Source organism: Astyanax mexicanus, chromosome 22 (genome assembly GCF_023375975.1).
Source record: "Astyanax mexicanus isolate ESR-SI-001 chromosome 22, AstMex3_surface, whole genome shotgun sequence".
NCBI lineage: Eukaryota > Metazoa > Chordata > Actinopteri > Characiformes > Acestrorhamphidae > Astyanax > Astyanax mexicanus.
The window spans coordinates 23,759,527-23,771,718 of NC_064429.1; the positions used below are offsets into that span (position 1 = coordinate 23,759,527).

The following is a 12,192-nucleotide window of genomic DNA, read 5'->3' on the forward strand; positions in this document are numbered from 1 at the left end:
ACATTATTAGAACATGACACATAAACTAAATTTATGCAATCATTCTGAAAATGTCACATAAAAATACAATAATTATGCTGCGGTAATACATTTATAAAATACAATAATAACAATATAATAACACAAGTTATTATTATTTTTATTTGAGTAAAATAAATGCCGTATTAAATCAAACAGCAGAACATGTTCCCTGAAATGATTTTTATCTAAAAAAAAAGAATCAGACTCAAGAGGTCAAACAAAAACGTACATGCAGAAAATTAATTTCATGTTGAAATGATTTATTAACCAACACTGCCAACAAATATTTAAACATTAAGAAATCCCAGATTTGAGAGTATTTCCTCTCTCTCTCTCTCTCTCTCTCTCTCTCTCTCTCTCTCTCTCTCAGGAACTTCAATGAAATCTGACAAATTCTTACATAATTATATATAGATAGTTTTGCAAACGTTTTTCGTTCTTCATGCTGAAAAACTAGAAAAACATTTATGACGGCTAATAAACAAACGAATGTAGCAAAATGTTTTATACATTTTTACACATTAAAAAGACAAAACAGTAAAAGCATTTTTATTACATTAAAATGAAGAAGCACGTGAAATAAAAGCCTTATTTATCTTAGATAGCATTTGTTTCTGAATCAAGCTGGTGTAAAAATTAAATACTGACTTCAGATTTCCTAAATAAAAAAGCACTTTGCGGGATTTCAGTTTTTGAGTTTGTGCAGCAGTTGCGTGAGAACCAGCAGCAACAGATGTCCATGCACAATTCTCGATTTAACGTTTGACATTTCACAAGAATTGCGTTTGGACAATCAGTAGCTCGGGCCCATGTACACAGCACAAACGGCGAATCCCACAAAATAAAAAAAAACATCATGAAGGTCTCTTGAAGATTTCTGGTGTATTCCTGAAACATTCTACTTGACACAATGTTAAACAGGCCTAGTCACACTGATGCACTCCCTACTGATCTTCTACAGTTAGCAAAAGCTGTGTGACATGATAGTCCGATGTGATAGTTAGCCTATAGGCTATGAATATTTCGTGGGATTACATTTCCAAACGTATTGACCTCGGTTTGATGTCGCACTTGAGTAATATTTTCTTATAATTTCTTTACAAAAAATATATATTTAATTCCTTGGAAAAATAAATGTCATGAAATGAAATGAAACTGCTTTCTTGCCGAGGCTTAGGAGGAGGATGATAATCGTAATTTGATTATTCTGTTCTTTAACCAAAAAGAAGGTACATATAGCTAGCTATTTCAGTTAACATAAAGCACGGCAGTTGTATCTTATATATTTCGCTAGCTAAATAGCAGTATTTTAATATTGGTTAGCTGGCTATAATATTGCAAAAATGGTTCTCGATTCGTTCTGTGGATTAATAATTCGTAAAAATGTAAATTATTAGCTAAATTCCGCAGTAATTTCGATAATTCGTTTGTGTTTAAAGCTAATAAAATGTAGATATTCTCTGAAATATCAATATTAAATGTTTCCTCGTCGAAGTAAAACCGCAGCTTTCGCTCAGTCACGCGCGACCGTTGGGATTTTTGAAATTTAAATTTAAATTTCCAACCGCCGCGGTAATGATTCACAGGCACGCGGGCTAACCGTTAGCTAGCATAGCTCCCACAGAAGCCGTTCGCCATTTCTGCACCTGTAGGTTAAGCTGCTTCTTCACCGCAGCGCGGAAAAAGGACGACAGAACAGCAGCTCCAGCAGAGCTTCTGCTCCCTTCACGTGTTCAAGCAAACGGGCTGTATCACCGGACCTTAGGCATCATCATACTAGGTAAGCTAAAATGGCAGCAACTCTGAAGTTCCTCTGCACATCCCAGGTAAAAAGCCACCAAGTCCAACACCAACATCTGAGAGGTGAGTAAAAATAAAAAATATCCAAAATGGGAAGGAGGAAAAGGAGAAGCAGCAGCAGCATCAGCTCCACGAGCCGACTGGACCGAGCAACAGGAGCAGAAGGAGCACACGACGCCGAGCAGGTCCGTATAAAAGGGGCGCAGAGGCAGCCGAGCTGGTGCCGAGTCTGAGGCAACGACCAGAGTGGGGCTGGTGGTCGCCTGGTACGAGATTTGAACGCCACCACTGGGGTGATAAATGGGCATTGTGTGATGAAGAGGGGTGATGAATCTCCGCCGTCTCTCTTTCAGCCCACTGACCAGCAGCTGCGCTTGGACCAGCAGCCCCTTTAAAGACACAGGCTATTTTCTGCTCAAAGCAATTACAGTCCTGCACTGTGCATCTCTGTGCCATTAGGCTTTGTGCACGCCAGTGACGTTGCCCTCTTTTTTTTATTCTGCGCATAGAAAAAGACTCGTACAAAAGGATTACCTGACACTCCATTACAAAGGGGTTGTTCATCAACAGTTTGTAAATAGAGTGGTTTTATAGGCGCACATTAAGGGCGTTTATATCAATATTATTATTACTGTTTTTATTATAACAGTGAATACAGTCGTTAAATTTAAAGAACTGTGACAATATAACATTGTTATTGGGTTGTTAATATAAAACATATAACGTGACAGCTGTGGAAAAAAGTAAGAGACCATTTCAATTTCTGAATCAGTCCCTCTAATTTTGCTATTTATAGGTTTATGTTTGAGTGAAATAAACATTGTTGTTTTATTCTATAAACTACAGACAGCATTTCTCCCAAATTCCATATAAAAATATTGTCATTTAGAGCATTTATTTGCATAAAATGAGAAATGGCTGAAATAACAAAAAAAAGATGCAGGGTTTTCAGACCTCAAATAATGCAAAGAAAACAAATTCATATTCATAAAATTGTAAGAGTTCAGAAATCAATATATGGTGAAATAACCGTGGTTTTTAATTACAATTTTCATGCATCTTTGCATGTTCTCCTACACCAGTCTTACACACTGCTTTTGGATAACTTTATGCCACTCCTGGTGCAAAAAATCAAGCAGTTCAGCTTGGTTTGATGGCTTGTAATCATCCATCTTCCTCTTGATTATATTCCAGAGGTTTTAAATTTGGTAAAATGAAAGAAACCCCTTATTTTGAAGTGGTCTTTTTTTCTGGAGTATTAGTATTGGTATTATAAATGTGGCTCTTGCCATTCTTACTTTATTACCGTTAACTTTTACTGAACAGATATTTATAATAATATCTGCAACAATGTCAAGGACTTCTTTTAAACTATTAGTTGCTGATTTTTATTATTATTATTATTATTATTATTATTATTATTATTATTATTATTATTATTAATCAGAAAACACTTTACAATAAAATCCCACTAATTAACAGTACGACATAATGTCTCAACTAATTATTATTGATACTTATAATTATTAATCATTCTTATTTATAGCATTCTTCAAAAAATAATTAGTTGACAATGTTAACAATGTTTATTACTGTCCTAACTACTGTTATTTGTGACTCTTATTGTGAAGTGTTACCATGAATTGTTAAGATTTTATTAATAGAGTATTTCCTATTTATAAACCAACATAGAAATTATCCAATATTTTCCATACACACATGCAAACGTTTGGTCACCCCTTGTTCTAGTTATGTGAATAGTATGTAATAAAATTATAAACTTCTAAAATCCTAAAAGAAATATGAAAAAATATATATATTTTTTTTCAAAAATGACGAAAAATTGGGGGAAATGTTTAAACAAAAAATGTAACCCGAAATTTGTCTTATTATTATGATCCTATTTACAGACTGAGATACTGGTAGAACTTTATATTATTTATTTGAATCCATTTACAATTTTCGTTTATTTAATTTTGCTGACACTTTTTTATCCTGAGTGCTATTTCATCATGTAACAAAGGTAGAACATTTAGAGAATTTAGAAGTCTTGCTCAATAACTCTAATTAGTGTGGCTTGGTGTGTTTTAGCACATTCGCAAAATTAAATCATAGTCTGTCATGTGTTGGATTGTGTTCTTACCCACTATGTTACACTAACCAGTGTTCCTTTTACCAGTAACTTGTTTTTCCTGCCACTGGCTGCAACACAAGCCAAAAGCATAATCAACCAATCCACTTCTATGCTTAAATTATGCACTTTTCCTTCTCCAAACTAATATTAGGACACCTGGTCATTCATTGTTTCTTCTATAAAATCAAGGAAAAAATAGTTTATTCTGCTTTTGTGGGAGTAACTGTCTCTCCTGTCCAGGGAAGGCTTTCTGCTAGACTTTGGAGCACTGCTGTGTGTATTTGATGTCTTTCAGTGACAGAAAAGTCACAAAGTTAGATGATCAGCACCCTGTCTTAACTCATTCCCAAAGTTCTGGAAAAAGCACCAAATTCCAGAGAACACAGTTCCACTGCTCCACAGCTTACTGCATAGGGGCTGTATACCCAGTTAGCTTAGGCCTGGCATAGGGTATGGTGCCAGTAGGTTCTCCTATTGGCAACACTTCTTTACTGTGTCTAGACATGCTGTGTGTGTGTGTTTTTAGAACCCTGTAGAAATGGGTGCAATTTAAAGAAGCTAAATGAAAAAAAAAAATGTTTTTGATGACTGTTACATATTATGATATTTATGAAGCCTTGGTTGCACAGTAGAACAGCACACTTCCACTTGAGAGTCTGATACACTTGACATGGTCATTTTCACTGACAGCTTTCTCTGTATTGTCAGCAAGCATGTAAAACTACTGTAGAAGTCGTAAATTCCAATGTTCTCAAGTGAAAATCTTTACTAGAGCAACTACAAAAAAGCCAGGCTGTGTTTAGTGCTATTTTAACTTAATACAAATATACGCTATATTTATAGAGGGTTACAAATGCAGTTAAATGAATAAATTGCAGTTAAGCACAGAAGACAGTAGGAAAAGTAGTAGTTCTTTTTATGACTACAATAAATAGTTGAAATATTAGTCACATGGTAATCTTTGTTTTGTGTTATGACACCCATACCATCCTCGTCATAAAGCCTCAGAATAAAGATACTGTATCTACAATGGAGATGAAATAACACCTACCTAAACCTACCTTCTACAAGAAAGTTATCAAGTATCAAGTGTGCTAGTTCTTTTAGTGCAAATGTTGTTGAGTATTGCCAAATACATCTAAACTCTAGTTAGTTAGAATATTATATTTTTGCACTGAAAAACTGCAGAGCGTTCAACTTCTAGCTTTAGCAGACCTAAGATTTTTATTTTGTGTGTGGCCTTTGGAGGTTTTAGCGAATGTAAATCTTCAAACTGTGAAGACCCCCAGCGAAGCTGGGAGACTCAATGCTGAATAAATTAGCAGCTTTCCATTAGCCCAGTGTCCAGCCAGGCTCAGGACCTCTGACCTTTAGGGAAGGATTGGTGGAAGTATGATTGAACTAGCCAAAACTAACCACTCAGTGTTGCTGGGAAAAGTGCACGAAAAAGAATAGCTCAAGATTGTATTTTCCCAAGGTACTAGAGCCAGAAAGCTAGGAATGTGTCATAAGGGTTCTTTTTGAAGTAAGTCTTTTCTTCTTCTCCTGTTGCCTCTCTTGTGAAAGGACATCTTTAGACGATCTTGAGTATAAGTTAGATTTGTGGCTTGGCTTTGATGAATTACACTTCTATGATAAGCTTTATAATGGACCATATGTTTTGTATTATTGTTTAAGAACTTTCTAAATACAAAAGGAATTACACAATCACTTTTCAAGGGTTCAGTGAATTCACCAAATTGAGCTATTTAAGATGAAGTTTTTGGCCACTCACACTAGTTGGAGGCTTGGCATAAAAAAGAGGTTTAGACTGAAGGTTCAGAATGGCTCTAAAGGGTTTTGTGATTTCCATTTTTTATTCATTTATACGTGACAGTGTTGGACCTCCCTGTGATTCCGTTTACATAAAGTGACCAAGTGTAAACATGGTCTGTATATCTCATAATCAAACAGGCTGTTGTTTATTATACTGTGCATTAATGCGAATGACCATTGTTCTGGTTGGCTTCCCTATGTTGTACCTCATTTAAAAGGCAGAACAGATTACTCCTTTTAATTTCAGTGTGAATTGTTGAGCATTTCTAAATATGCTGTTTTTCACAGCGTCACAACAACAATGAATCCGAAACAAGTTGTTTTTTAAATTAAATTAGCATACATTCATGAAAGGTTCTGTTTTACATGCATTTGATCTAGAATAGTCCAGTCTTGGCTTGTGGTTTCAATCCTTGCTCTGGTCTCAGTGAGGTAAACATGGCAGTGAACTGGCAGTACCCCATTGGTGTGAGGTTGTTGGCTTGGGTAGTCTGCAATGGTACCCTGTACAGGTGGTATTTCTACCTTGCGCTCAGTGTTTCCAGATTCACTTTAGACCCACGTGACCTAGATCAACATGAAGCTCATTATCAAATTATCAAAACATGAAGTTCATCATCAAATCAGTTAACCTACTCATTAGTGTAACACTTGTAATGCCCCCAACACTACGAGGACAAAGACTAGCACATCTTCCCTCCAACAGACTTGCCTCTATTCAAACTGACATTGTGGCAGCATTACTGGGTAACCAGCATGATCTAAGGAAATCGCAGGAATGCAGCTCTGAAACATCATCTAACAGATGGCTTTGCTTACTGACATCACCTTGGGAATAATGTGGGGAGAGAGTGACACCCAGAGGGAGCATGGCCAAATGTGCTCTCTCAGACTTCGGCTCCATAGAAATGCTGGTGGATTGTGGTGTGCACAAGCATCCAGGAGGACATCCAAAGAACTGCAGGTCACTGTGGCTTCAGCTCAGGAGTGTGTGTCTCCACAGTAAGAAAGGGGCTGGGTGAAAGCTGCATGCTACATTAATGGAAGACCAGCAAAGCAGAAAACACTGCTAATTAAAAGACACATCAGTACTTGTCTCACAGGTGTAGTTGGTATTGAAGAAACCATGTATTTCTTTCTGTATTAAATAATGGCGTCTGTCATTTCTACAGTAGCCTGGAAAACGGATACTGTGCTACTGCTCTCACCAGAATTAAGCTAGCTAATACTTCTAGTATTAGACTACATCATAATAACACTGTGTCAAAATAAAAACTACCAACACAAACCAATAGGGAGACAAAATACAAAAAAACATATATTATTTTTCTCCCTTTTTTGGTGTGATTCGTTACAACCACAACTACTCATATATCTGAATTAAAGCAGCGAATCTGCAAAGAAGATTGTGCTTTAACCTGAAAGTCTAATAAAAATGAATTACAAGAAATGTAGGTTGCAGTTATAGCTGCTATAGGCCATGCTATAATTTGTTAATTTTAAGAGGGCAATAATGTTTCACAGAGGTGATTAGCATATGGGAAAACTTTTTGGATTTGGATTTAGCATAAATTTTATATGATTCTTTTTGTGTAATACTGCATTTAAGGGCATTCACTGTAATAAATAAGAAAAACAGAAAGAGACTCAAAGTAGCAATTAAAACTCTTATTTAACCATCACAACAGTATAAATAAAATAGGAAGAGTGAGGAATTATATAATAAACAATTATAAAGCACTTCAGGTCAGTTCTGGCTCTGTCCTTCTGCAGGCTGAACTGGAGGTTTTCTCTCTTTACTCCTGCCTGCTGCTCTTCTGCCCCCTGATGGAGAGGTTTGGAGGTGTGGCTCAGTAATTTGTGTAAGTAAAAGGTCCACACTCTGTTCCAGAACAGAGTTCAAAATGATCTGCTCTTCTTTAGAAAATCGTCCCAACACATGTCTGTCCACCGGCGTTTTCCCTGAGGGTCGGCCAATACCAATGCGCAGACGAGGCATAACCTGTACAAACGGCACAAGTAAAAGAAAGATAAAAGAGCCTTATGTCATCCAAATATATTTTCTAATCTCATATATACATATTTTTTATTTTAAACTTCTACTACAGCTAAATTGTAGAACTCAAGTGTGGAACTACATACAGAACCTGTATTCTTTAAGGGGCTAATCATGAGTAGATCTGCTACACAAAATAATAGATTTGTCCAATTAAAAGTGATACTTGCATCAGTTTGAAGACAGTCAACGCAGGATCGGACACCGTTGTGACCCCTGTCAACAAACCAATGAGAGCGAGAGACTTAACAAAAATAGCTAGTGTGCATTTCTGTAAATACTGATTTTTTTAAATATGAATCCAACTATAGAACAAGTTAGACAACGCTGGACACACGTTTCTTTATCTTTTAAATGGGAAAGGGGCATTCTAATGAATAAAGTATCAGTGTATGATGGGGTTAGTGATATGCAAAATATGTCATGATATTTAAAGCCATTTTTACAATACACAATCTTTATGTTAATACAAATTATGACAGACAAATGCTACTATTCAAATAATCCTCCATATTTACTACAATGTTTTATTTAAAATTTGCTGCACTTAATCCTAAATGGTAAAAAATATGCTATTATATATTAAAATTGATCATGATACAGTAAAATATGTTCATATTGAACACCCCTAGCACAAAGTATTTTTAAATTTTCGTTTTTACAATAACTACACTGTTTCAGAATATTTTACATCCAAACCAAAAAAATAAGCTCCACAAAGTGCCCAGCTTCCTGAAAGGACTGAATGTTTGCTCACAGCCACTTTTCACACTGAACAAAGCCCAACACAGTGTAGCCTGAATGGGGCAGTGTAGTTCTTTGTTTCTTATGTGAGGTTATTATTTTCACAGTTACACTGACCATCCATAACAGTAAAAACACCTCCATTTTTTGTGTATGTCATTTTGGTTGTCTCTCTGATCCACTTGTATAGACATGTATTTAACATGACACAATTATAGTAATTAAGTATTTCAGTATGAATTAATGCAACTGGTACCATTATTCAATACTACTCTTATTTACTTCACCAATCAGTGGGTTATTGTTACACTGGTATACACACCAAACTATAAAATGAAATCTAAATCAGAGACTGAAATCCTGACTAAGTAAAATACAATTATTATAGCATATGTTGCTGTTCTGCATCCTCAAGACTAGAGGGAGCCATTAGAACACAAGTTGACATACTAAATTATCCTAAAAGCACACAATGCTGAATGAGAAATTTGGTTTTGTTTTTCTCTGGGTGGAAATATAAAATATTCACAAAAACTGAACTAAAGGTGCGTCATACCTTGCACTTCCACCATGTTTAATGGCAAGCTTCCCAAGTGCTTTATCGAGTTCATCATGGACTAGAAGAATGTTCTTTGGCTGGACAGAAAATTTGTTGGCTGTAAAGAAAAATAACAAAAGAATTATCTTTTTCATACACTTAAGCTTTCTTTTGAGTCAGTTTTAATACACGCAAAGAGACCTAAAGATTATTTGACATATGAATACTGATAGTTCCTGTAAGCAGTGATGTGATGAGCATCTGTTGTGCTTATCTTCAACCTGTTGGAGCAGCCAGAGGACCTTGTATCTCTAAAACTTCAAAGGAAGTTCATCATGGGGCAAACCATGGCGATACAAGACAGCGACAGTGTTTAATATTTTAAGGTACATAATACATTGGGAAACAAAGAGCTTCAGAAATGCATGGTGATTCATTTTCATCTCATTTCTAAGCAATCCTTCACCAATAAACAATCAATAACCGTCTGAAATACTGTCATTTTCTGTTTAATGTCACTGACCTGCCTTTGCCACACTAACTCCATTGACATTCATAAGCAACTTTGGTCGGAGAAGCACCAGCTGAGTGTCCTGGTAGACTGAAACGATGACCTCTCCTGACACCTGTCTGTCAGATTTCCACTGCTGAGCTACTCCAAGACGTTCTGCCAGTGCTGAAATCACAGCCATGCCAACGCTGTGCCTTGAACCGTTCATCCCAGGGTTTCCAAGCCCTACGACCTGAAACGATTCAGAGGGGTAAAATATGATATCAGTTCCTTTAGGCTCTTCATTGTCTCTTTTTTTTTTTTTTTAGAGTGATGCTAAATCATGTTTGAATACAATGAAAAAAATAACTGTGTCTGAATGTCTAAACTTAATTTACTTAATAAATAATTTAGCTTTATGATCTTTACTCTCTTTGTGAGAGATGACGCAAGGCCTTGGAGGTGTTTGTACTTTTTCAGGAATCAGGAGGGTCAGAGTGCTGACATAGTCATATTAATATATATTTTATCCAATTGTATTTGATCCTATTGATTTACATATCATTTGTCATCCAATTTCTTGGATGACGTCTGTGTTGGGACAGGGGAGGAGATGCACAAGGGTCCTCACCCCTCACCTTGCTGCTTGCTTTTTGTCTCTCTCTTACTCACTCACTCACTCACAAATGTGTAGACCCGTTGGTTCTAATGTATCTATTAATTTATTAATCATATACATCTAAACATGAAGTCAATGATCATCTTTTCTTGTCATTCTTTACAACTGGGAGTTCTCACATCTGAGTAGTATTTCCCTACATTACATCATCACCCTATGGCGTAACATTAACAAATCATAAACCATAGCCATAAACATGTCACAGATGTCATATTTTTCATGACAGAATATGTACATTAATATGTCCGTCATGTTTTCATTATTATATAACAATTATGTTGGGATATTATTCTTGCTTTCATAATATATGTAGGGAAACACACTGGTTATTTTTTATTTATAAGAGAGTCTTCAGACATTGATGAATATAAATAACAGTAGTTATCAGACTCACTCTAATGACTGGATCAGCTGCCAAGTACCAAGATTTTTTACTGAACTGGCAAAATCTGCTTTTAGGTACGATGCACCAGCGAGCTGAAATTTACTACAAGAAATTTCAAAGCTACAGGAAAAGTTCAGCTCACTGGTGTCACTCAGTCATCACATTAAGAAAGCCTGTAACTGTTTGCTTAAGCTTATTCATTTATAGTTTTTATTAAAATCTTAGATTTCTTGTTTTAGTTCTTAGATTTTCATTTCCTTTTAAAAAATTTTATTATTTTATTTTTAATAGTTTTTTAATAGTTGCCCTGAATGTACTTCCGAGTCAAAATATAGGTTGATTCATTGATTAAATATTATGTTACACACCAAGTCCTGTCATGACAGATTATGTCTGTTAATGGTAACTGTCATGACAGACAAATCTTTAACTAACATCATCAATGTCGTTCTAAGCATTACACTTAAAATTCACTTCTAAGATTAAGTATCAACAATACATATCACTACATATTTCTTTCATAACAGAAATAGAAACAGTTACATTAGATGTCATGAGAGTTTTTGTCACACAGATCTAAAGTCACAATATAAAAAAAGAAAAAATGGTTATAGTAATACTGTATTATTATGTTACATTACATCTACCATGAGTTGTCTAAAGCATATTTACCTCAATGTCTGTATATGTTTAGCTATATATTGTTACCCAAAATTGAATGGCAGTTTGGGTATTTATTTTTGTAAGATAAAAAAAACTTGTTTACAGCCATTTACAACATTAAATATCAATAACATAAATCATAGTCTATGTTTTAAAGCAAATAATAAAATATCATAAGTAAAGCATATAATAAATATATTTAATAAAATGTACTACATACCATTTTTTTTCTGGCACCGCTGACTGCTAGACCTGTATCACTGGCCATCTTCTCACAAGGTAAAGTTACTGTGCCTAACATAACTCTGTTCACCAGCTTATTTATCATCCGCCTCAGGAGAGCCATAGAGAATCTGAAGAATCGGAACAGCCAGACTTCACTCCTTACTCTGACGTTTCTCATCAGCAGAGATAATGCAAATTGCTCATCAGTGAGTCACCCTTATTGCTCACACACATAGAAAAACTGGATGTAGCCAGTCTGTAAAGCGTTTAAACGCAAATACTGCCCTCAAACTCTTCCAAACCCTGTGTTAAGTGTGTTATTCCCGAATTAATGGATCAGAGTAATCCCTGCTGCTGCTGCTGTGTGAAAGTCCCTATATAAATATACATAAATATAGCAGTATAAATGCAGCTACAGTACTCAGAGCCGTACTCGGAGCGCTCACACATGGGTAAACATGTCTACCCAACCAAGGTTGCCAGATTGATCTTTGCTCACCCTTCTCCAAATTATTATTTTTACATCCTAATAAATGCCAATTCCAACATTATACCACAGGTAAACACATAGTGTAGTTTAATCGTAACCGTTTGGTTCAGAGACTGCTGCTTAAATCCTGAAACACGCTCAAATACATAAAA

At 35.6% G+C, this 12,192-nt stretch overlaps 1 protein-coding gene across 1 annotated transcript; it reads right to left on the reverse strand.

The window, feature by feature from the left end:
* Positions 1-7,423: 7,423 nt before the first annotated feature.
* ptrh1 (peptidyl-tRNA hydrolase 1 homolog) lies at positions 7,424-12,164 on the reverse strand. The gene is made up of 5 exons (XM_007230016.4): positions 11,546-12,164; positions 9,632-9,851; positions 9,127-9,226; positions 7,997-8,042; positions 7,424-7,772 (listed from the first exon to the last, which is right to left on the reverse strand). The coding sequence occupies exons 1-5, from the start codon at positions 11,726-11,728 to the stop codon at positions 7,518-7,520; spliced, it is 804 nt and encodes a 267-aa protein (XP_007230078.2). The 5' UTR covers positions 11,729-12,164; the 3' UTR covers positions 7,424-7,517.
* Between the last annotated feature and the right edge of the window lie 28 nt (positions 12,165-12,192).

Excerpts from the sequence above, each read along its gene's own strand:
- ptrh1 (XM_007230016.4), bottom strand. The coding sequence starts at position 11,728 with ATGAGAAACGTCAGAGTAAGGAGTGAAGTCTGGCTGTTCCGATTCTTC. Across the intron at positions 9,227-9,631 it reads AGTTAGTGTGGCAAAGGCAG|CCAACAAATTTTCTGTCCAG; the intron begins GTCAGTGACATT and ends TTTTCTTTACAG. Across the intron at positions 7,773-7,996 it reads TTGACTGTCTTCAAACTGAT|GTTATGCCTCGTCTGCGCAT; the intron begins GCAAGTATCACT and ends CCGTTTGTACAG.